This window comes from Camelus ferus, chromosome 6, assembly GCF_009834535.1.
Source record: "Camelus ferus isolate YT-003-E chromosome 6, BCGSAC_Cfer_1.0, whole genome shotgun sequence".
Lineage (NCBI taxonomy): Eukaryota > Metazoa > Chordata > Mammalia > Artiodactyla > Camelidae > Camelus > Camelus ferus.
Window position 1 is genome coordinate 23,322,195 of NC_045701.1, and position 21,364 is coordinate 23,343,558.

The 21,364-nt window shown below is 40.1% G+C and overlaps 1 protein-coding gene and 1 long non-coding RNA gene across 2 annotated transcripts in view; one reads left to right on the forward strand and one right to left on the reverse strand.

Annotated features, from left to right (window-relative positions):
- EIF2AK4 (eukaryotic translation initiation factor 2 alpha kinase 4) overlaps positions 1-21,364 on the reverse strand; it is a 79,929-nt gene that overhangs the window by 15,770 nt on the left and 42,795 nt on the right. Inside the window, 14 exon segments of the mRNA XM_032481519.1 lie at positions 1,660-1,794; positions 2,231-2,401; positions 5,177-5,242; positions 6,784-6,900; positions 7,967-8,135; positions 9,043-9,092; positions 11,396-11,517; positions 11,883-11,958; positions 13,412-13,561; positions 13,563-13,649; positions 15,904-15,957; positions 17,329-17,430; positions 20,088-20,167; positions 20,963-21,017. Coding sequence (XP_032337410.1) covers positions 1,660-1,794; positions 2,231-2,401; positions 5,177-5,242; positions 6,784-6,900; positions 7,967-8,135; positions 9,043-9,092; positions 11,396-11,517; positions 11,883-11,958; positions 13,412-13,561; positions 13,563-13,649; positions 15,904-15,957; positions 17,329-17,430; positions 20,088-20,167; positions 20,963-21,017 — 1,434 coding nt within the window.
- LOC116664155 overlaps positions 1-21,364 on the forward strand; it is a 40,932-nt gene that overhangs the window by 11,341 nt on the left and 8,227 nt on the right. The window lies entirely within an intron of this gene.

Here is a 21,364-nt window from a genome sequence, read left to right on the forward strand (position 1 = left end):
CAGCAACTTACCAAAGAGCTCAACAAAAAGAAGTGTGTGGGTGTAGCAAGAGAGTGAAGCAAGCACACAAGTTTAGGAAATGTTAACGAATGCTGCATCTAGCGCTGAGCTGTTCGATATGGCAGCTGCTAGTCACACGGGGCTTGAGCACTGGAAGTGTCTACTCAAAATCAACATGCACTGTGTGTGTACAACCTACACTGGTTGCAAAGACTCAGAATGGAAAAAAGAATGTCAAATAGCTCCTTAATAATTTTTAAAATTTTGATTACACACTTACATATTATTTTGGATATATTGGGTTAAATAAAATATTTTTAAAATTAATTTCACCTGTTTCTCTTAATTTACTTTGTTACTAGACAATTTAAAGTTGCATATGTAGGTTCTGGGCCAAAATGGGTAGGTACATTTCTCTCTATTCTTTCTACTAAGTACAGCTAAAACCCTAGACATTACATATAAAACAAACCTAAGATGACGCTGACAGTTAAGAGAGGATGGCAGGCTGACTAGGGATCGTGGGATGTGAGAAATGACATGTGGCAAGTTGCCTGGGTTAGTCTTGTCTCATGTATCCTTGATTGGGTGCTAGGGGAACTGGCAACCCAGAAATGCCAAGGAGAACCAAGAAAAAAAACCCCAAGGAAAAACTGCTTTCTCTGGCCAGAAGACCAAGTAAGGGGCAACCCAGCAAGACAGAGAACTTCTAAATAATACCTGCCCTGCTCCAGCCAAACACAGAAAAAGCACAGACACCCCCATCACAAAGGCTGAGTAGGGGCCAACACAGTCACCCTCACCCAGATGGAAGGAGCCCCCCACCAAGTCCTAGCAGGGCGGCATCAGAGAAAACTGAATGGGGACCCAGGACTTTGCTATCTGCCTGGGGGTAATGCTTACCCCAGAAGTGTCAGTGGAGACCAGGATCCCCAGGAGCTCAGATTTCCACCCCAACCCAAGCAGTAACAAGGTCCCCCTCCCCACTGGGGTGGTCCTGGAAGAGGCTGGGCGGGGGTGATGCTGGAACTTCCACCACCATCCAGCAGTAACAAAGCCATGGCCAACACCCTCCACTCCATGCCCCGGTCACCATCCCTCCACCCTTCACTGTACTATCAGCGCAGGCATGTGGGAAGCAGTAAAGGCCCCTCCTCCCACCCTGGATGTAGAAGACAAATGTAAGTGGGGGATGGGATGAGGGACATAATGGGAGGTAAAGTTCTATACTCCATTTGTATGGGTCAGGGTCAACATTCTATCCCAACTGTGGTGGTGGTTATGGGAATTTACGACGTGTGATAAAAATGGCACAGAATTAGAATCATACAGTGTACCAATGTCCATTTCCTGGGTTTGGCATTTTATTATAGTTATGGCAGGCTTAACCATTGGAAGAAATTGGGTAAAAGGTACATAAGACCTTTCTGTACTATCTTTGCAGCAACATCCTATATACCTACAATTATTTAAATAAAAGTTTAAAAGATTACAAATGTAGTTCGCAAGACACTTCTATTCCTAGATGAAAATATATACAGGTGTTCAGTTATACTATGGTTCAATTTTCCTGTAGGCTTGCAAAATTTCAAAATAGTAAGTTGAGGAAGAAATGAAATTAAGCCAGAACAAATCCACAAATACAGGGCAAGCCCTCACCAGCAGGTCGTATCTGCCACCAGCTGCAAGGATTTCAGGTATAGCCCTTTGCCTCCGTCTGATGAAAGCCACAAACTGGAAGATGATTCCGTTGTGCTGCTGCACCTTGTAAACCAAGCCCAAATTGATCAAGACCTGTAAAGTGAAATGCCACACAAATGTGTCAAGTGCTCGAGATTTAGAATGTGCAAAGCTGAAAATGCCATTTTCCATCAAGAGCATAGAACAGCCTATTTAGCATAATCAAAATATTCAGTAAGATCTGGCACACAGCGTGCTTAACTGTAGCCTGCCAAGTAAGAGAAGCTCTGCTCTCTTCAAGAATAACCACTCCTCCAAGGCTGACATAATAAGAATTGCTGCACAACAGGAATTGTGATGCTTGTAGAGAAATTTTCTGATTTAAGCCAAAATTATTACTAGATATCAAATGTTCCAAAATGTAGAAAGTTGAATTCTTCTGGAAAAATAAAACACTTACTAGGTATTCATAAAATAAATCCCATTTCCCCTCCTTGTGCTATTACTAATGCTACAAATTTATACTGCCAGAATCAAACAGTTGCCAAACCTGTAACTTTATGCCAAGTTTCTTCAGCAGTCCAACAACCTCCTCTAGATCTTTTAAGGCATATTTCACCAACTGGGCAACACCTGTTTTCTGTTTTATTAATGAATTTATGGTTGGCGTCAGATCTTGCAGCTCTCCCTTCTGCTCAATAAATTTGTAGAGCCGACACAGCTGGAAAGCAGAGAGGCACAGTTAGCTTCCAAATCACGGGAGGCTCACTTTGCCTTGTCTCGTACTCACAGGGGGTGTGGCAGAGTGTCTGCACCTCCAAAAGGGTGGATGTTGTGGTCAAAGGAAATTTTAGTCTTTCCCACAATCCCAACTAAAGATTAACCTTTCCCAACAACTCTAAAGCACTTTGCAGAAGTGCCTTAGGCACCTACTCACAGTTAACTTTCAGTCGCACACACTCACAGCTGACGCTGACCCCAGCAGAGCAGACTCTGGCACTAGCAGAATTTCCATGACCTATTTTCATACCAGTATTGTTCCTCTTTGCCTTCCTCATTCTCATGAATTCCCATTAGTACAGGCAAGACCGTGGGGGACAGGAAGGCAAAGTCTGACTCATCCTGATACTACACTGAATTAGCCAAGAATTCCCCCTCCTCCCTTTGAATAATTCTGATCTGTAGCACCAAGATGTAGTTTGGATACCGTGTCCTGCAGGCAGCTTCCTGATCCTTCCCTCTGCTCATATCTCGATCCCAGACCCCAGCTCTCACAGCTGCACTCATCGTCTTCCTCAGGAGAGGGCAGTGGCTAACAAATTTCTATTTGTGGGCCAGGCACAGTCCCTGGCACGTAGGAGGTGAAAGAGGAAATAACTATGAACATAAAGCCAGAAAAAAAGATTCCCAGGAGCTAAAGTAAAAATTAAGAAACAAAATTATAGCTACTTTGAGACTGTAAGCAAGCAGAACCTGGTTCACCTATAAACTGGGACGTGGAAACTAAGAGCTGAGTGAAGACTTGGCTTAATATAGTTTAATAATAAAAAATCACTTGTATTTTTTGAAAACCCCAAAGTATCAACATCTATAATTTCCTTACTGTATTAAAGATAAAAATTTTTAATTTTAAAATGATGTCTTTGAGTTTAAATTACTTTTTTTTTAATTAATTTTTTTCTTCTTAATAAATTTTAACATTAAATCATCCCATTAATTAACTACCAGAAGCACTAGAGTTAACATCCCCAGGTTTTGGTCCTTACCCCGTCATCAACTAACTCTATGTAACTTGGGATAAGTCACACTCTTTAGGCCTTAGGTGCCTCACCTGTAAAATACAGATGGGGTCAGATATTTGAAACTCTTCTGCAATATATCTACTCCTTATTCTTGTACCGTTAGAGTTCCCTTTTAAAATAATGAGAGTACCAAATGCCTTTATTAGATACTAATTTTTCCATTTAAACTAATCAAACAACTTTGAATTAATGCTTAACATCAAATGACCAGTGGGTAGAGATTTAGCAAAAAGAAAAGAAGCTGACATTTTAGCAATCAATGCAGTTATCAGGTGCAAGTGTGAAGTATCTTTGAAAAGTGACATTAGCTCAAAGAACCTTTTGGGCTTGAATCTTTGGGTAGAAGTCACTGAACTGGGCAGTTTCCTGCGCAGATCCTTTGTGTCATTTATACTAGGGACTATTTCTACACATAGGTATGTGCTGTGCACACATCTAGGGTATTATCTGAATACAGTTCTTCATATTAGAATATTATGCCATTGGGTCACTTTGTAATTATTAGTATTTCCTCTAGTATTTAACATTAAAAATGTAATCTGGTATAATTTCTAGAGCTCCTCATGCTATATATCTGGTTTACCTTCCCTACCTGCAAACTGAATGGGTGATTTCTTTAAACCATGGTCTATGTGTGGCCTGTGCAGGTTGTTTTGAAGAGCTGAGGGTAGATATATGCTGCACGTATCCCCTTCTCATGGCTTTCAAAGGTCAATATGAATGAAGAAGCTGAAAGTTGTCTGTGGACTCTTCAACTGACTCCTCTTTATACCCCGGGCACTGTGCCTGACACATTGTAGGTGTCCAAAAATTAGAATGACTCTGCCTGGCTTGTGTATGATCATATTTTAATCTGTCCCATATATGAATTTTGCTCATCACCACAGGATTTTGTCACTGTCAGATCAAGGTCTAGAAGGGTTCTGGGAAAGTTAACAAAACAAAACAAAACAAAGCTCTTCTTATATAAATATTCAGGAAAATGTAAGAAATCCATGTTGTCATCTGCTTTTTAGGGACTCAATTAAGTGTGGGTGACTGTGCCAAAGATCCAGGCCCAATCTGATGCCAGGAGAGAGAATATGACAAACCTGTTTACCTCCATGAGATTCTTCCTCATTGCCAATGTGATCAAATGAAAGAATTTTAGGAGTAGGAAATGTACTAGAAAAGCAAGAGCTTTAATTCAACTCTGAGGTGTTAGAAGCCTGTTCTTCATATTAGAATATTATGCTATTGGGTCACTTTGTAATTATTAATATCTCCTCTAATATTAAGGGGGGGCAGAAGGAGGCATGAGGGGCATGGGAGGTGGACACGCAGATGCATCTGCAGGGCTCTGTGCCTCAAACTAGTCCTGAGGAGTCTATTTCAGAAAAGGCCAAGAAGTAGGAGATCTGATCAGCAGGAGGCCCCACCAAACACAGCCTTTACGAGGGCGTGAAAGAAAAGTATCTGGTGATGAGGAAAGAACAGAGTGATTACAGCACATTAAGAAGCAGCATGGAGAGGCATTCTTTGATCCCAGCACTGGCTTCTCTTCCCCCTAATCCAGAGGTTGCCATGGTACCTATTAATGCTCAAGGGAGGCAGCAGGAAGCACTGCTGCAGACCTGCAGCAAGAATTCAGTGACACTTTCTGGTATCAGAGAATTAGAGAGAGAGCTGTAATCATAATGTTAGAAGGTACTTACGCTATTAGACGACAAAGACAGATTACAAAATTTAGCTTCCACTTCTCTCCGAGTCAGCTTTTCTGTCTAACGTAAAGAAAAAGGTAACAGTGAGAGTCACCACATTTGGCCCTGAACAAGATACAATTTCCAGGCTAGTTCTGATAGGGATATCCTTCATTTTGGACAGACTGCTCCTAATCATGAAGGATGGATCAACTCAGTGATTAAAAAACTTTTCTTCCCCATACATTTGACATAAAAGTGGAACTAACATTGTTTAAAATTGGATATCCCTGACATAAGAGAATTAATACTGGGGAAGTTGCACTTGCTTGAAGGGTGAGGTGAACCAGAGGTGGACATTGTTAACCAGGGTGCTTATGTTTGAGCTGGGGGGAGCCAACTGATCGATGTCCCCCTAATGAAAGCTGCATGCGGTCAGGCTCTGAGCATCCCAGCGCACGCTGGCAGACAGGCTGCAGGATATAAACAGGAGTGACCCGAAGCCCTCTGCACCGTCCCTGGGGTTTCTGCCAGAGTCTGACTTACACTATAATGTATCTGTTCCTGCCAAACAGCAGTAGCACTTTGTGGGGAGAAAAGAACCACTGAGAAACAGACAGTAAAGTTAGGGCCCTTGATGTGTACTCAGCAGATGAAAGAAAAGCTAGTTATGCCTTTTAGTACATAAAAAACAGTAAGCATCATGGACTTCCACTGCTCATCCTGTCTTAATCACAGACTGTCTGGCACTGTTAGTTACCGAATCTCCTGGATACCCTTATTTATTATAAAAGTAACATTTAACATGGAAAGACATTAGAAAAGATAAGGAAGGATTCACCTCCATCCCAGCACCATAATACAGAATACCATTTAAGATTTTCACTGGTTCCCCTCCAGGCTCTGCACACATACTATAGAGTAAGGAATACTATGATGTAGCTAAATCAGGAAGAGTAACTGGAGATGCCGCTGCCCTAGTCCCGCAGGAAAGAGGTGATAAATGAGACTCCAAAGAAGTCTAAATCAGTCACCCTAGTTCAATAAATCCTAGTCTATAAATGAGATAAGCTTAGACAGGTTGGAAAATTACGGGCAGGGCATTAGTCTTTTATTCTCAAAACAAATACTCCCTTTCTTGGCCTCTATAAAGTAAGGATAACGATAGCACGCGTGAGATTAGAGTGAGCTAATCCATGTGGAGCTTAGAACAATGCTTGGCACATACATACATGGTACACGCTCAATAAAGATTAACTATTTTTTAAATTACTACTGGCAAGTATCAGGACCAATATTGTACTTAACAAATTTTTTGCCTCAAGTAGTAGGTTAGTGAAGAACTTTATGATATTACAAAATAAGATAATTCAATCTTTAGAAGTTACCCTTAAAAAAACACCCTGGAGATTACTAGTAGTACAAGGCTTAGTACAGATTAAAAACTCAGCCAATACTTGTTAACTATTGATAGAATCAAAACCAAATGGTTCTTTTACCTTAGAGCAATGAAGGAAGGAGATAAAATCCCCAATTCAGTTTTCTGGTTATGTCACTAAGAAAATACTCATAAACTATTACTATTATCCTTCAATATCAAGTCAAAGTAATTAAATGCTTACCACAGCATCATACAGAATAACATAGACTTGACTGAGTTTATCTTCTGGGATCCCACAGTGTAAGAGTATTGCTTTCAGTAACATGGTATGGTTTAAGTAAATACTGTAATTTCTTTCCTAGGATAGAGAAATTATTATTTTCATTAAAAAACCAATAGAGGCACATGACCAAATCTAGGATCTTACCACCAACTTACCAACCTGACACAATGGAAGGACTGAATTTTAGCATACTGCCTTCCAGTTTGCTTTTTCATACACATTGTTCTTACACTGTTGTAATCAAGGAGTACGATATAATTGAACACTTTATTTATTTATGCATATACTTTGGTCTTCGGCTACGTTAAAAAGCCTGAGCAAGTTCACACAGATTTCCAAGAGGAAGAGGATCTGGTGCAACAGTAACTGACCTATAAGTTTGGCTGGTAGAATAGGTATAGTTACTTTCATAAGTCAGTTTCACAAGTCGATCACTGAGCACTGGCAGAGTGGTGAGCTGTGTGCTAAGCTAGGTGCAGAGGGAGCACAGAAAGAACACTCTACTTGGAGGAAACAACTAACAACTTGAGGTGGCACATGATGTCTCATCTCACGTGCTGTGAGAACTGAGAAGGAAAGGGGACCGGCCCAACATGGAGGGCGCAGTCAGGCTTCCTGGAGAATGGGCCCCCACCATGGGGTAGAGTAGTCTTTCTGGACAGGGGCACACTGTGACTGACGGGTGTTCGCCCTGGTGGGGGTGTAGGGAAGGCCAAGAGAGCAAACACTGTGCTTGCAGCAGTCTCCACCAGCTGGGGAGTCTGCAGAGATGATGCTGAGTGAAGCTGGTTGCCTGGGTCTACGAGCAAGCCACTGAGGGTTCTCAACAGGGTATGAACATGCTCAAAGCATCTTAGGAATCTTTGCCTAGTTCCTCAAATTTTGGAAGAATGGAGAGAGAAACAAGATCCCCCCTTCCAAAACAAAGAGACAAAAACAAAACCCATTCCCACCAGGGCAGAGGTGAGAGCCTGAGACAAGTCTCAAAAGCGACATCAGACTTCTTCCAGTGACTGGTACCAATGTGAGCCACTGGCGCACAACCTGAGGAGGAGCTCTGTGGTCGCTGCTTTCCCACTACATTTGGGGAGGGACTCAGTCTAGCGGGATAATCTTGAGCTGTCACAATACAGAAAGGAACCTGAAGTGCTGGGAACTCCTGGATGATTTCATAGATGGTGTAGATGATTTCAGCAGTGGGCAGAGAGCTGTTGGTGGTAGAGGTGACAATATCAAATGCACATTCCAGAAGTTCCTTGGGGTGGAATCGGTCTAATCTGCGAGGTCTGAACACACGTTCTATGCAGTATCTGGGGAGAGAAACCTGGATTTGTAAGGTCATTGCTTACTGGAATTAAATATCGTAAGAGATTGTTGAATAAGATAAGAGAAATAAATATGAAAAAATCTAATCAGTAATATGATTAAGAGAACTTAGTAAAGATAGATCTGCCCAGAATAGTCTTGCCTTGTGATCTAGGATCCAAATCCCAGTGTTGCCGCTATTTAACTATGGGGCCTAACTTTTTATTTTAATGTCTGAAGTAGAGATGAAATTGTACACGAAAATAATTTTATCTTAAGTGCTTGCTTTCTACCCACACATTAGGACTATGACTATTAACTGTTCACTTGCAACTGAGAATAAAAGCATGTAAAGAGCTTTGATTTCATTTAGGAAAGGAGCTATAAAGTTGAGTGCCTCATTGACAACAATATTGCTCCAATTTATGAAGATCTCGGTGTTTGACCCCTATGGTATTTGAATGTACAGAAAACCTTTTCCCAGCGGTGAGTGCCTGGAGGTTTACTCCACTTCTCCACAAGCAGCTTTTATTCCGTTACCTGTGTAGGCAGTTTCCACACAGAGACCATTGGCCATTCGTCCCTCTAATTAAGTTTTAAAGGGGGCCATCTGTGATCAAGAACAGCCGGATGTTTTTCTAAGCAACCATTTGTGAAAATAGTTATGTGGCTTGGGGACATTTAGAAGGCACAGAATAGACCGTGGGAGCCTCAGGTACCTACCCAACTGCGACATTCCTTCAAAGGGGAGGCTCTGTCATAAAAAGGGGTACTGTGGCTGCTTTTTGACTATTTTCCAAGCTCAATACTTTAAACCCTAAATTCTCTACTGCATAAGGATCACAGAGGATAAAACATCCTTCCTTGGTTTCTTTCTCACATCCACCAAATGAACCCCACATTGTTTCTTACCGTTTTAAATTCAATATATTATTTCTTGCCACATATCTTGCAAAAGGTACCTGAAAAATAAAGTTTCAAAGGTCAGTGTCAAGATGTGCCAACCACCACTCCTTTCGTTTCTTTAATAACAGCTTTGAGCTGTAACTCACATACCACAGAATTCACTCCTTTAAGGTTTCCGACTCAATGGGTTTTTTCCCCCCACTTAACGGAGGCACTGGGGATTGAACCCAGGGCCTCGTGCACGCCAAGCTGTGCACTGCTTGCCACTCACACTCCCAGGGACCTTCCTGAGCTGGTCAGTCAGCGATCGACTCCACTGTTGGCTATACCATCATCTTTATTCACTGTGGCCCTTCTCAGGTTTTTAAGTTTGAGAAAAATTCACTTTTAGTTAAATATACTCTGCCAATTTTTTAATGCCAAATTAAAATCAGTGCAAGTTATTTCATTACCTGTGATTTATTTTAAAGGGTCACTTACAATAATGCAATCAAATGGGTGTTACCTCTTACAGTGGATTTCCTGACTTTCCCATAGATTTTACAGAAGAAATTCTTAATAATCACCACAACTTATAAAACCATTATCAGATTGCCTCTAGAGATCTGACACAGTATCATTAACTAATGGGTCAAATTGCCCTCAAAGGGCAATTACTTTTTACTTTTGGGAAATTGAATATCAGCTCACAGAAAGAGAGCTGATGTTTAAAAATCTGCACTTTAGTGTCCTAATGTTTAGAGAAGAAGCCAGTTTTAAGCATAGCTATGTAAATATTTGCACGTCTCTCCTTTCTTCAACAGAGCCCAAGTGTCTGACATGCTACACTACTCACCTCTCACTAAAATAACCCCAAACCACTTTACTTACTGTAAAAGAAAAACTAAAGCCGAGCGTATGGAAGGCATTTCCTCTTAAACCATAAAGCAAAACATGTTCCCAGTAATAAACTACAACATAGGTATGAAAAAAAGAAAATGCCTTGATTTCAAACCTTCCTCCAGAAAAATACAGTCAAAAGTTCGAGTCTTTGATACCTCACTCTGTGATGATACAAACAGGCTGGTATGTGTTGTTATTCACACACATGTGAGAGCATGTGTTTACCCCACACATACCAGGTACATGCAAACATACAGTGCACCTTATGCACACACTCAGATGCTTTTTTTAAAAAACTTTTTCTTTCTCTATGTAGTAAAAATGGAATCATATTAGAGTCCCTTTGAAACATACTTTTTTTCAGCTCGCAATATAGCATGGACATTTCTACAGATCAAATATAGATATGGATATATCTAAATACATAAGTATTTTGATCTTTTACCTCCTTAATATTCCATAATAAACTAGTCAACCATGTTCCTATTGATGAACATGCAGTTTTCAGTTTCTGACCACCACAATAAATTGGCAACAAATACCCTTTCAATATCCATACACAAGTGTGTTATTTTTAAAAATAAATTCCTCAAAGTGGGATTGCTAGTTCAAAGGGTATAGTATGTGTATTTATTTTATTAAATACTTTCCAATTACTCTTCTAAAGGTTTAGCAATTTACATTCCTATCAGCAACATATTAAGGTACCTATTTCCCTAAACCCTTGTTATCTCTGGATATTAAATATTTCTGTCACAGAGAAGTTGAAATACCTTTGCTTTCCAGTTTCTTATTAGTTAGGCTGAACATCTTTCAGAAGTTTATCAGCCCTGACCATTTTGTCTTCTGAGAACTGCCAGGTTATAGCCTTTGCTCATCTCTCTACTTGTAAGTGCTTTCTGTACAAAAGGGAAATTAAACTCTTGTTACATGCATATGTACAGATGGGCTTGTTAGCAGCCAACACCATGTCAGTGATCTACTGGTGAGAGTGTTGCTGTCAAAGGGAACCCTGAGGGTAAGAAAGCAAACATGAGCAAAATTCAGCACACACAATTAGCAGAGATGCTTGCTGTTATAAGAATTTAATCATTCTAGGCATTAACATTTTAGAAAGTTACTGAAGATCTAGCCAGGAAATGAAGGGAAAAACTCCATTTATGTGTCTGAGTTGGCCAGGTTAGGCTGCTGTGGTCACCTGGTGGAGCTCAACAGTGGTGTGGAGGTTCCTGGTTTCTAGGGCCCTAAGCCACTTGTGGTATTGGGAAGGTGGATATACATTGGGTCAAATAATTACCAAATTCTCATAATGCTCTCACCCTCATAACTCTTTTAAGAATATGCTTCCTAAAGGTGATGTTAAGAATATAAGCCTAGGGGGAGAAAGTGACTAGTGGGGGCAATCTTTTAATACAGGTGTCCACCCCCAGGGCCAGGCATGGCACCTGCACTGTCAGCAGAGCATTCCCAGCCTCACCCGCAGGTCGAAAGGAAGCATCACGAGCATCCCGCTGTGGTCCATGAACAAGGCAGCTTCGTTGTGCTCGTATATTTGTCTGTTTCGGGGAAGCAGTAGCGGGGTACACAATTGGACAGCTCCTATACCAAATGAGAAAAAATAACCAATCATTAGGTTCTCATTTGCTATTGGGACTGCTGAAACTAGTTTATTTTCAATTCTTTAAATTTACTAAAGGAAAGCTCACCTAAGGCTAAGTTTGTTAATTTAGTCATACTTCGGACTCCACAAACCAACTGTATTTTAGCAGCAAGGTTGCAATATTCAAATCTGTTTCTCCTCAACAAGCTGAATTATAAAAATAAGTTTCAATTTCACAAGTGGCAACTGTTATAAGTGAATTTAAAAGTAAAATATGGTTGCATCCAAATCCATTAACAATACTTTCTAATGAGGAAACAAAACATCTTTTGAGAAGGCACGTAATTTTTTAAAAAGGACATACCATGTCTTTTGAAGATGCGGATGATGGTTTCACACACATGTTGCTGTATCTTGGCTGTACGGATCGAGAAGCTGCCCTAAAACATGACCAATCAAAACGTCACCAAAGCCTAATCAAACGGATCCCCTAAAATATTTCTCTGTGGCTTGCAGTAGGCATTACATTGCTTGTTCCCAAGATCACAAGAGAGATCTCGACAAGTCAGTCACTCTTTGAACATATTCAGGAGAGAAGAAACCACGAGTCTTCTAATACGTCCTACTTTAGGAAGGCCGCCTAGGTTCAAAGTCCAAGCTCTTAGTCATGCGGACGTATGCCTTTCAGAAAGAGCTAGTCATGTACACAATCCCCCCTGAGGACTTTCAGGGACACTGAGGCACAGATACTAACAGCATCAAACCCCCTCACATACCAAGGTGATTCCTATGGGCCCCTTGAAAGCTACATGGCATTTATGTATTTAGTAAATAGCTTTCTTTTTCATTTGTTTCTTATTATAAAAGTAGTACTATTCCACTATAGAAAATTTAGAAACGATAAGCAAAACACCAAAAATTAAAAAGTTGGCCATAATCTTGGCAAATATCTAACATTATCCAGCAACAAGAACTGTTTGGCTCCTGAAATCTACACTGATCTTCCACAAACCTTACCACTACTTTCTTTACGACTCTTCTGAAGTTCCATTTTAAGTATAGAGAAACATAAAGAATATAACAAATATCTGCTATTCATCACTCAACTTTATCAAATTTTAATATTTTGCTATATTGTTTCAGACTGCTTGTTTTTAAAAAAGAAAATGTTGAAGGCCCTCAAACCTGCCTATGCTTCAGAAACCACCTGGGAACTTTTTAAAAATTTTTTTAAAAATTGAAGTATAGTTGATTTACAATGTTGTGTTACTTTCTGGTGTACAGCATAGTGATTCAGTTATACGTATATATTTCTTTTTCATTATTGGTTATTATTACAAACTGTTGAATATAGTTCCCTGTGCTACACAGTAGGACCTTGTTTATCTATTTTGTATACAGTAGCTTGTATCTGCTAATCCCAAACTCCTAATTTATCCCTCCCCCTGGATACTATCCACTTGGGAGCTTTTAAACCGAGATTCTTGAAGCACCTCACACTTAAGATTCCAAGCCCCTAGATCGGATGTAGGGCCTGAGCCTATGCAAGCTCCAAGGGCCTCACAGGTGACTTTGATGTGCAGCCAGCACTGGGAGCTACTGGCTACTTGATCTGGATCTGAGCTGGCTGGATATTTCTGGCACTGGGCAGCTGGGCCAGGGCTGTCCCTAAAAACGCTGCTTCTTAATCTCTGGTAGGGCAGGAACTCCTTCAATTAAGTGATTAAAAGTGTGGCTCTTTCTGGAATAATGCATATGCACACATTTTGCATATACAGACCTCAGATTAAGAACTCATGTTGGAGGCATTAAAGGAACCCATGAAAATTAAGGAACTGACTTGGTCCTTTTGTGGACCAGGTTAAGCTCCTTCGAAGCATGGCTTAAGCCCACCTTTAGTATGTCGCTGTCATAGGTATAATCGATGGCAGGGGAGACGCGCTGGGAGAAGATCTGGGCCATCATGGTGCGATAGGCCTTGCCGTCCACGTTGGCCAGGGTGTGGTGCAGCACCTCGTGTAGCTCCGACTCCTCCATCTGGGGCTGGGGGCAGCAGCTCACTCTTAAGCAGTTCTGTGGCTGTGGGCCGCTTTGCTGGATCATGGTTCAACAGCCAGGAGATGACAGATTTCTATAACGAAACCCAGGCACACAGGTGATGGGGTGCAATGGATGATGCTCAGATCCAAAAAAAGACACACTTCTTCCACTTAGTTGGTGCATCTTAATTAGTAGTTCTGAAATATCTGAATCTCTCATTTTCCCCCTGTACTGCATTATGGTCACAGAATTGTGCAACAGTGTAACATCAGTATTTCTTAAGAAGTAAAGGCCCATTTTATATTTTACTGCCATATATGACTAAAAACAAATCTTCAACTAAGCAATTACATAGAAGTAGAAGTTAGGCCTTCTAAAAACTGTACCTAAAATACTGTATCAAAAAAAAAAATACAAGAACATGAAACAAGCATTTTTTGGTGCCTAATTTTAGTAGAAATTATAATACGTTAAGTAGTAGCTGCTGGAACCTCTAAAGCAGTGTAAAGCTTCTTGTTTTTATTTTTCCTTCTCCATTTATGTTATCTGTATTGATACCATTCCCTTGAATTTTCTTATGATATGCGTTCCTTAGACTTTCACAGCTATTACTCATTAAGCAGGGAACAATTTAAAGGCAATATATAAACGTTTGATAGGTTCCATACTGATTCCATAATTCTTTTGTTTATAATAAAGATTTATACGGAGGTAGAGGAATACTTGAGATCAGAAAATCTCAATTTTTAGGTGAATCTTTTTAAGCACTTTCTAATTGTATATCTTTAAAATACCCTCTCCCCAACAATACCTACCCCTTTTTTAGGCTAAAGTAAAAACACACATAATTATTTTTCACATAAAGAAAGGAATTGACATGATACAGCTTTATGAAAATTTATGTTAAACTGGTAAAAATAATATCCTATTCAGCAAAATAGATCAGACTGCCTAATTTCTATATGTGGCAACAATTGTGTTATACTTAGTCTAAAGCATTTTCTATGTATGCTGCCACCTTTCAGATAAAAAGCAACAACTGTGATGTGGGAGGTGGCGGTGGTTGTGGTTTTTGTGCCAGTTTTATACAGTCCAAATGCAAATGCTTAAGCGTGCCTGCTAAGTCCCTGAAATAGGAGGCCAATCACTGTCATGAGACATGTTCTGTATAGTAGCTCTTGTGTTGCAGTTTAAGTTCCTATGCCATCAGCCCTGCTAACATGTGGACATACTGAATAAGAATGACGCTGTTACAGGGAAAGGCAGTGAAATGAACATTTACTTGTGACATCCAGAAACACAGGGGACAACTCAGTTCAAATAAATAACAATAGCTAACAAAAGAAGTAGAAACATGACCCAATGTATTTTCTAATGGTTATTCCCTAATTCAACAGTGGAGGCCGAATGGGTCCCTCTAGCCATAAATAAATGTCATGTTAAACACCACTGAATTATAAGACATCAGTGCTAAAATAAATGAAGGGTATAATACCTCGATTTTACAAGTGAGGAAAATTAAAGTCTAGAAAAGTTAAGTGATTTGTCCATCCAGATACATAACCAATAATTAAGAAAGAGCAAATTAATACAATGTTCTAGCTAGGTTTCTATTCTCAATGTTAATAATTTAAATAAGGGATGTTGTCTTGATTATAATTGTTAAGAAAAGTCAGTTTAAGGAACAAACTTCCATATGACAAGAGTATTAACCATGGAAGGCTTCATCAAGACAAACAGCCAGCACTAAGAAGAAAGGCATATCAGCAACACTGTAATAAATTCACTAATAATTATTATTTTATATTAGCCAGATGCCAATATTTACTATGACATGAGTTATTTACACACACACACACACACACACAAACACACACATTTATAGTATGGAGGAGAAACTGTTTTGCTTTAAATTATTGTAACATCAGATGGTCTCGCCTTCCTCTTTACAATTTGAACTACTTTAACCACAAGACAGAACAAAATTATAGTTTTAAATGTATTTTCCTTTTCTTAAAGTTCCAAGCTTTATCTAAACAATGAGCTGTAAAAGCATTCTTTTTTTTCAACAGCTAAGCCAAGGGTCCAAACAGTACTTCAAAAGCACGATGACTCACAAAAAAGAACCCTGTAGTTTGTTAATTTTCTATGTCAGCTGTTGGCATTTCTATGGTGTATTTCAAGTCTAAATACATTGTTGAGTACTCCATCTTTTGATTTTTTTCCCCACATTGTTCCCATGACACAAGAGAATGAGTGTCAGAAGATTACTAATTGAGGAAGAAGAAAAATAGTAATTAAAATCCAAGAGTGAGAACACAGTCATTAAAGTATCAGAAAATTACCTGCTTTGTATGCTCTCCATCATCGAAATCTTCTGGAAACTTAGGTGAACTGGGCTAAAAAATTATTATATTCAAATCAGCAAGTGCTTGGCAGACTGCCACAGTGAAAGCATTTTATTCAACAGAAGTAAGAAAATCACATACAGAAATGAAAATTTCCTAACAAGGGAAGACAGAGGTGACACCCTCTTGAAACCCGATGCCCACTGTTCTATGTTCATACATATTATTTTAATACTAACTTTACCCAAATGACAGTCTGGGGGATAGAAAGCACCTCATTTGAGAACAAAGTATTTTAAAACCTAATGGCTTCAGAGAAAGACAAAGTAGCTTTATTAAACATACAATTTTTAAAAAGGCAAAAATACCAAACCATCAACACAGAGAAAGAAAAACACAACATTAAAACCTCCACTCCTCACCCCTAAATTTCTCACCTTTCTGGTAAATAAGACCTCAACCATAACATGAACTTGACAGTTGAGATTCTTGCAATGAGGGAACAAACGTGAATTTTAGACTACAGAAAGGCACTTAACCGAAGATATGATCCTCGAAGAGCATTCTAAGTCAAGGCAAGGACACAGTAACCACCTCATTTACTCCTGTACATTATGAACACAGCTATCTACGCTGTCCCAGCAGCTAAACCATTAAACACTTTTCCAAAATAGCTAGAGGAGTATTCTTAGTTACGTTGTATGTGATTACACCAACAGATGTGCCTGCTTCCATCTCAGGAAGGAGGAGGAAGGCTCTCCATGTCTCTTGCTCACAAAAATGTGAATCTCAATCGCCCTTACTCAAACTTTACTTTCCACTGTCATCCTAATGCCGTTTCCAATGGGCACCCTTGACCTTGCACACTGTAACATTAGTCTCTTTCAGTTTGAGCAATAACAGAGGCAAGGATCAATCCCAAGAACATATATGGAGAGCTCACTGGGAAAAAAATTAAGTGGCTGATGTTTTTCCCAGGCCCTGTTTCACTTCTGGTCATGGTGGTATCCTTTCGGTATTACTACACCAGGTCCATTCAGCCGGAACCTTTAATTTCTAGATATAAATATCCATTATCCTCATAACCCATTCCCACTGCTGTAACTGAACTGATATTAGACAAAAATTTTAAATTCCTCCTTTGTTTTAAAATCAAGAGTAAATCTCAAAATATTTTTTAAAAGTAACAATACCCTAGCAATCTCTTTAAGTATGATTTCAAAAATAAAAAAAACTAGGGAAAATTTCTTATCATCGTAAGTGAATAAGCAGAGGTGGATTTCCATTTACTAGAAATATATAAAATTATGGTAGGATCACCTTCTTCTATATTATAAATACCAGAAAAATACCCCACACTGAATTTTAATGTCCACGATTCAGGTTACTGGAAACTAAGGCACTAAAACATCTGATACATACGTCTCTCAGCTGGTTGAGAACAAAGATCCTTTCTGAGGCTGTGACCATCGGGTGATAGGACATTTCAAAGAAGATAATTCCCAGGCTGAAGAGATCCACTTTCTGAGGAAAACAAAAGAACAGTATTCAGAGCATCTACATATGAAAGCATAATTCACTAGGGAATTACAGGATTACACTGTTAGTTGGAATAAAGTTTGCATAAGTGAAAAATAAGACACTAGAAAAAAAATGTGCTTTGTTCTAAAAAAAATTATAGGTATGAAGTATAGATGAGACAGGTATTTCATAGTTAGGTGATAAAATATGTGGCATGACTTCAACATTTTTCTTGAAAATTAACTGTAACTGGTTTAGCTATATGCTAAATGCTAGTGAATAACCACTAGCCAAACCCTGAGAATAACCAGTAAAGAGCAAGGACAACTGACGTCTATTAAAAGAACTTGCTTTGCATGTTTACCAATCATCTCAGAAGGGACACAGACCAAAATCTGCAGCTGACAGCAAAGGTCAGCTACCAACAACTGCAAAGCCATACCAAGGACGGAAGCCCGACACAGCAGAGAGGTCAGTGATGAGCCCTGACCAAACAGGGAAGTGCAAGTGGAGAAGAAAAGGGTGGTTAGTGCAGGGTCTCAGGCAGGGAGCTGCCAGGCGGAAGAGGGCATTCTGGGGGCCTTGCGCCCCAGGCAGCCAAGCACAGCCTGGCTGAGGGGAGACTGTGCGGGGTAAACCGCACACACGCACAGAAGCCACTTTCAAGGAAAACCCCTGAATGAATCTGGACCCAGGGATAGGAGAGCCTCTCCAATTATGACTAGTGACCTCCGAAGTCTTAAAAACAAGCTCATGGTGTCATTTCCTACATGTGTTGGCTGTAGAAAATGTGGAACATACAGACAAGCACCCATAACCCCAAAATTAGAACTACACTATCGCTTGTAACTTTTATTCCCCTAATCTAGGCAGAATATTTTGATACTAGTATGTCATTTTTCTAAAACAGGCCCCTAAAACATGATTTTAATGACATATACATGTCATTCAATTCAATTACATGGAAGTTCCATAATTTACTTAATCAGTTTCCTATTTTTAAACACTTTTTATTTTTCACTGTTATAAATAATGCTGTGACAAATACTTTCACACCAATTTTTTTGGACATCTCTTTGTTGTTTCCTTTGGATACATTTCAAAAGGTGGAACTCTTGGGCCAAAGGGTAGGGCCCTTTTAAGGATTTCATTACACTCTTGCAAAATGAACTCAGGAAAGTGACACTCAGATAGGTGCCTCCACTCCCTCCCACTGCCCAAGGGTGGGCACATCCATTTCCACACACCCTTGTCCTCAACGGGTGTTGGAGGTCTGCTTCAGCTCTGTCACTGCCCCGTGCTCCGTGTCAGAACCAAACCTTGGCTTCAGGTTCCACTGCAGGCCCGAAAAAATGCTTTGATGTGAATTGCCAGCCTCATATTTTAAAAATTTAGTTCTATGCTCTTGCCCTAAGTGATCTCATCCAGTCTCATGGCTTTAAATCTCATCTGTGTGCTGGTGACACTCTAATTTATACCTCTGACTCTGACCTTTCTGCTGAACTCAAGTCTTGAGTCTGTAACAGCTGACCGGACATCTCTGATGGGATTTCTCATCAGGCACTTCAAACTTCACATGCCCCAAACAGAATTTTCCTATCTTCTCCTCCATCTCCCCTGTCTCTCCTCAGGTTTCTTCAGCTCAGTCTACAACCCTTCCCCGAGCTGTTCCAGGCAGAAACCTGAGCAATGTCCTGGTTTCCTTCCTTTCCCTCACCTGATATCACCTCCATTAGGAAAACCTGTCAATTCCCCTCCAACACGTATCTTATATCTGCACACTTCTCCCTGTCTCTACTGCTACCCCTCTGGTTCCATCTATCAGCTGCTCCGCCAGGACCTCTGCAAAGCCTAGAGCAGCAGCTAGGGTGGACTCTCACTCGAGATCCTTTGGTGGATGCCTGTGCACACTCCTTACCTGGCTCACTTGGCCCTATATCATCTGACCCCACCTTCCTTCGAGCTTCACGCCTCCCTCCCCACAGCTCACCATGCCGTGGCCACAGGGACCCTCTTTTCGCCTGTCCTAAGCGCGCCATGCTAGCTCTCACCCTGAGCCTTCTCCTCATGTGTGCTGTTTCTTCTGCTTACCCCTTTCTCTCCCAGGCAAGCTCTAGCCTCCAACTTTGCAAGGCTTGTCCCCCCTTCCCTCCTTGATCCTGAAGCCATCCTCTTGGGGAGGCTTTCTCTGGTCAGTCTACCTAAAGATGATGTCCCTTACTGTTCTCTGGTCACTGGACTCCATCTCTTTTCTTCTTAGTTCTTGTCAGTTTGCGATTAAATTTTTTTTTTTCACTTGTTTATTGCCCATTTCATCCACCAGTGGATAAGCTCCCCGAGGGCTGCAATGAGATTTTATCAGTCGACTGCCTTGTTCCCTACATTCCTGGGGCCTAGTCCAGGACCAGTTAGTTCAAATCTCCTTTAAGTGGATGGAGGGACTGTAAGCTCCTTGGCAGCAACGATCCCAGCTTCATTCACTGTCCTTGGGCACCAAATGTCCTATGCGGAGTAGTCAATATACATGTGGATATGTAGCGAATGAATAAATGTTCCTGACTATTTCAGTTGATAACTAAACCCCAAATGCTATGATCTTGATATTCTCACTATTATCTCTCTCTTGAGACCTTTCCTTTTCCCAAAAGCTTCCCCTTTACCTGGTTGTATGCAGATTTGGTGCTTCCTTGGACCTCTGGGCTTACATATAAAGCAGTGCCAACCATCCCAGTCAAATGACCTGCATGGAAGAAGGCAGAGGAAAGGCTTTCCAATAATAGGACTTAGAGATAAGGCAAATTTGTATCAAAAAAAAAAAAAAGGTTTCTTAAGAGTGAGGCACGATCTGTTCACTGTTCACACTATTCACAGGAAGAAACAGCATGCATTTCACCATGCTGTGAACCCTAAATCGTGGATGGTCACACATTCTGTTCCACACAGGATTGCTCTGCTGCTGTAACAGGGCAGTGCCAGGCAAGAAGACCCCAGATGGCCAAGGTCATGAGGTAACCTCTCATCACCACCTGGGGTCATAGTATAACCGTCCACCCACAGGAGCAAATTATTCTAATTGAAGCTCTGACTTCTTAAGAGTTCTGAAGAACAGTTAATATAGTGGAAAGGGAAAAGAAAAATTAAAGCAATTTCATAATTTTGCTAATTTAATGAATAATTATAATTTGCTTTAGGATAAAATCTTTACAAGTGAAAAACAGGTTTCAGATTGAGAAGTTTTATACTGTACCATATATTTAAAATTTTCTTAAGAGGTTAGGTCTTATGTTAAGTGTTCTTATCACAAAATTAGTAATAATAATAAATAAGAGGGAGGAAGACACTTCCAGAGGTGACAGGTACGTTCATGGCATAGATCGTGATGATGCTTCCTGAGGTGCATATGTACCTCTAAACTCCTCATGCTGTATACATTACAGCTTCTTGTATGTTAGAAAAAAAATTTAAAAGAGAAAAGAATATATTTTGTGGACTGCTTTTTAACATACCAATTAAATATACAGTCTTCTGGATTTACCTGAAGGGTCTGATTTAATCAAGTGGTCTGATGTATCATCTTGTTTGCCATCAGCCTGAAAATACAGGTAAGCCAAATACCAAATTAAAATGTTACGTTATTCCACAGGAATGGATTATCATTTCTAAATGAAGCCTGACTGAAAAATATTACACAGAAACCAGAATAATTATAATAGTGCTTTTTTGAGTTTAAAATTTTTTTCATTTCATTAGCCCACTAGTGCAGGGCTCACTGGAAACCCAACAAGATCAAGGGGAAGGGTCAATTCACTGTTAAACTCCATGGAAGAAACCCCGAAAACTTACAGAAACTAATCTATTTTCATACTGCAAAGGCCAAAACAGAATCTACTTACTAGGAAGAGTAAGGGTACAACAGCAACAAACTCACTTTCTGGCT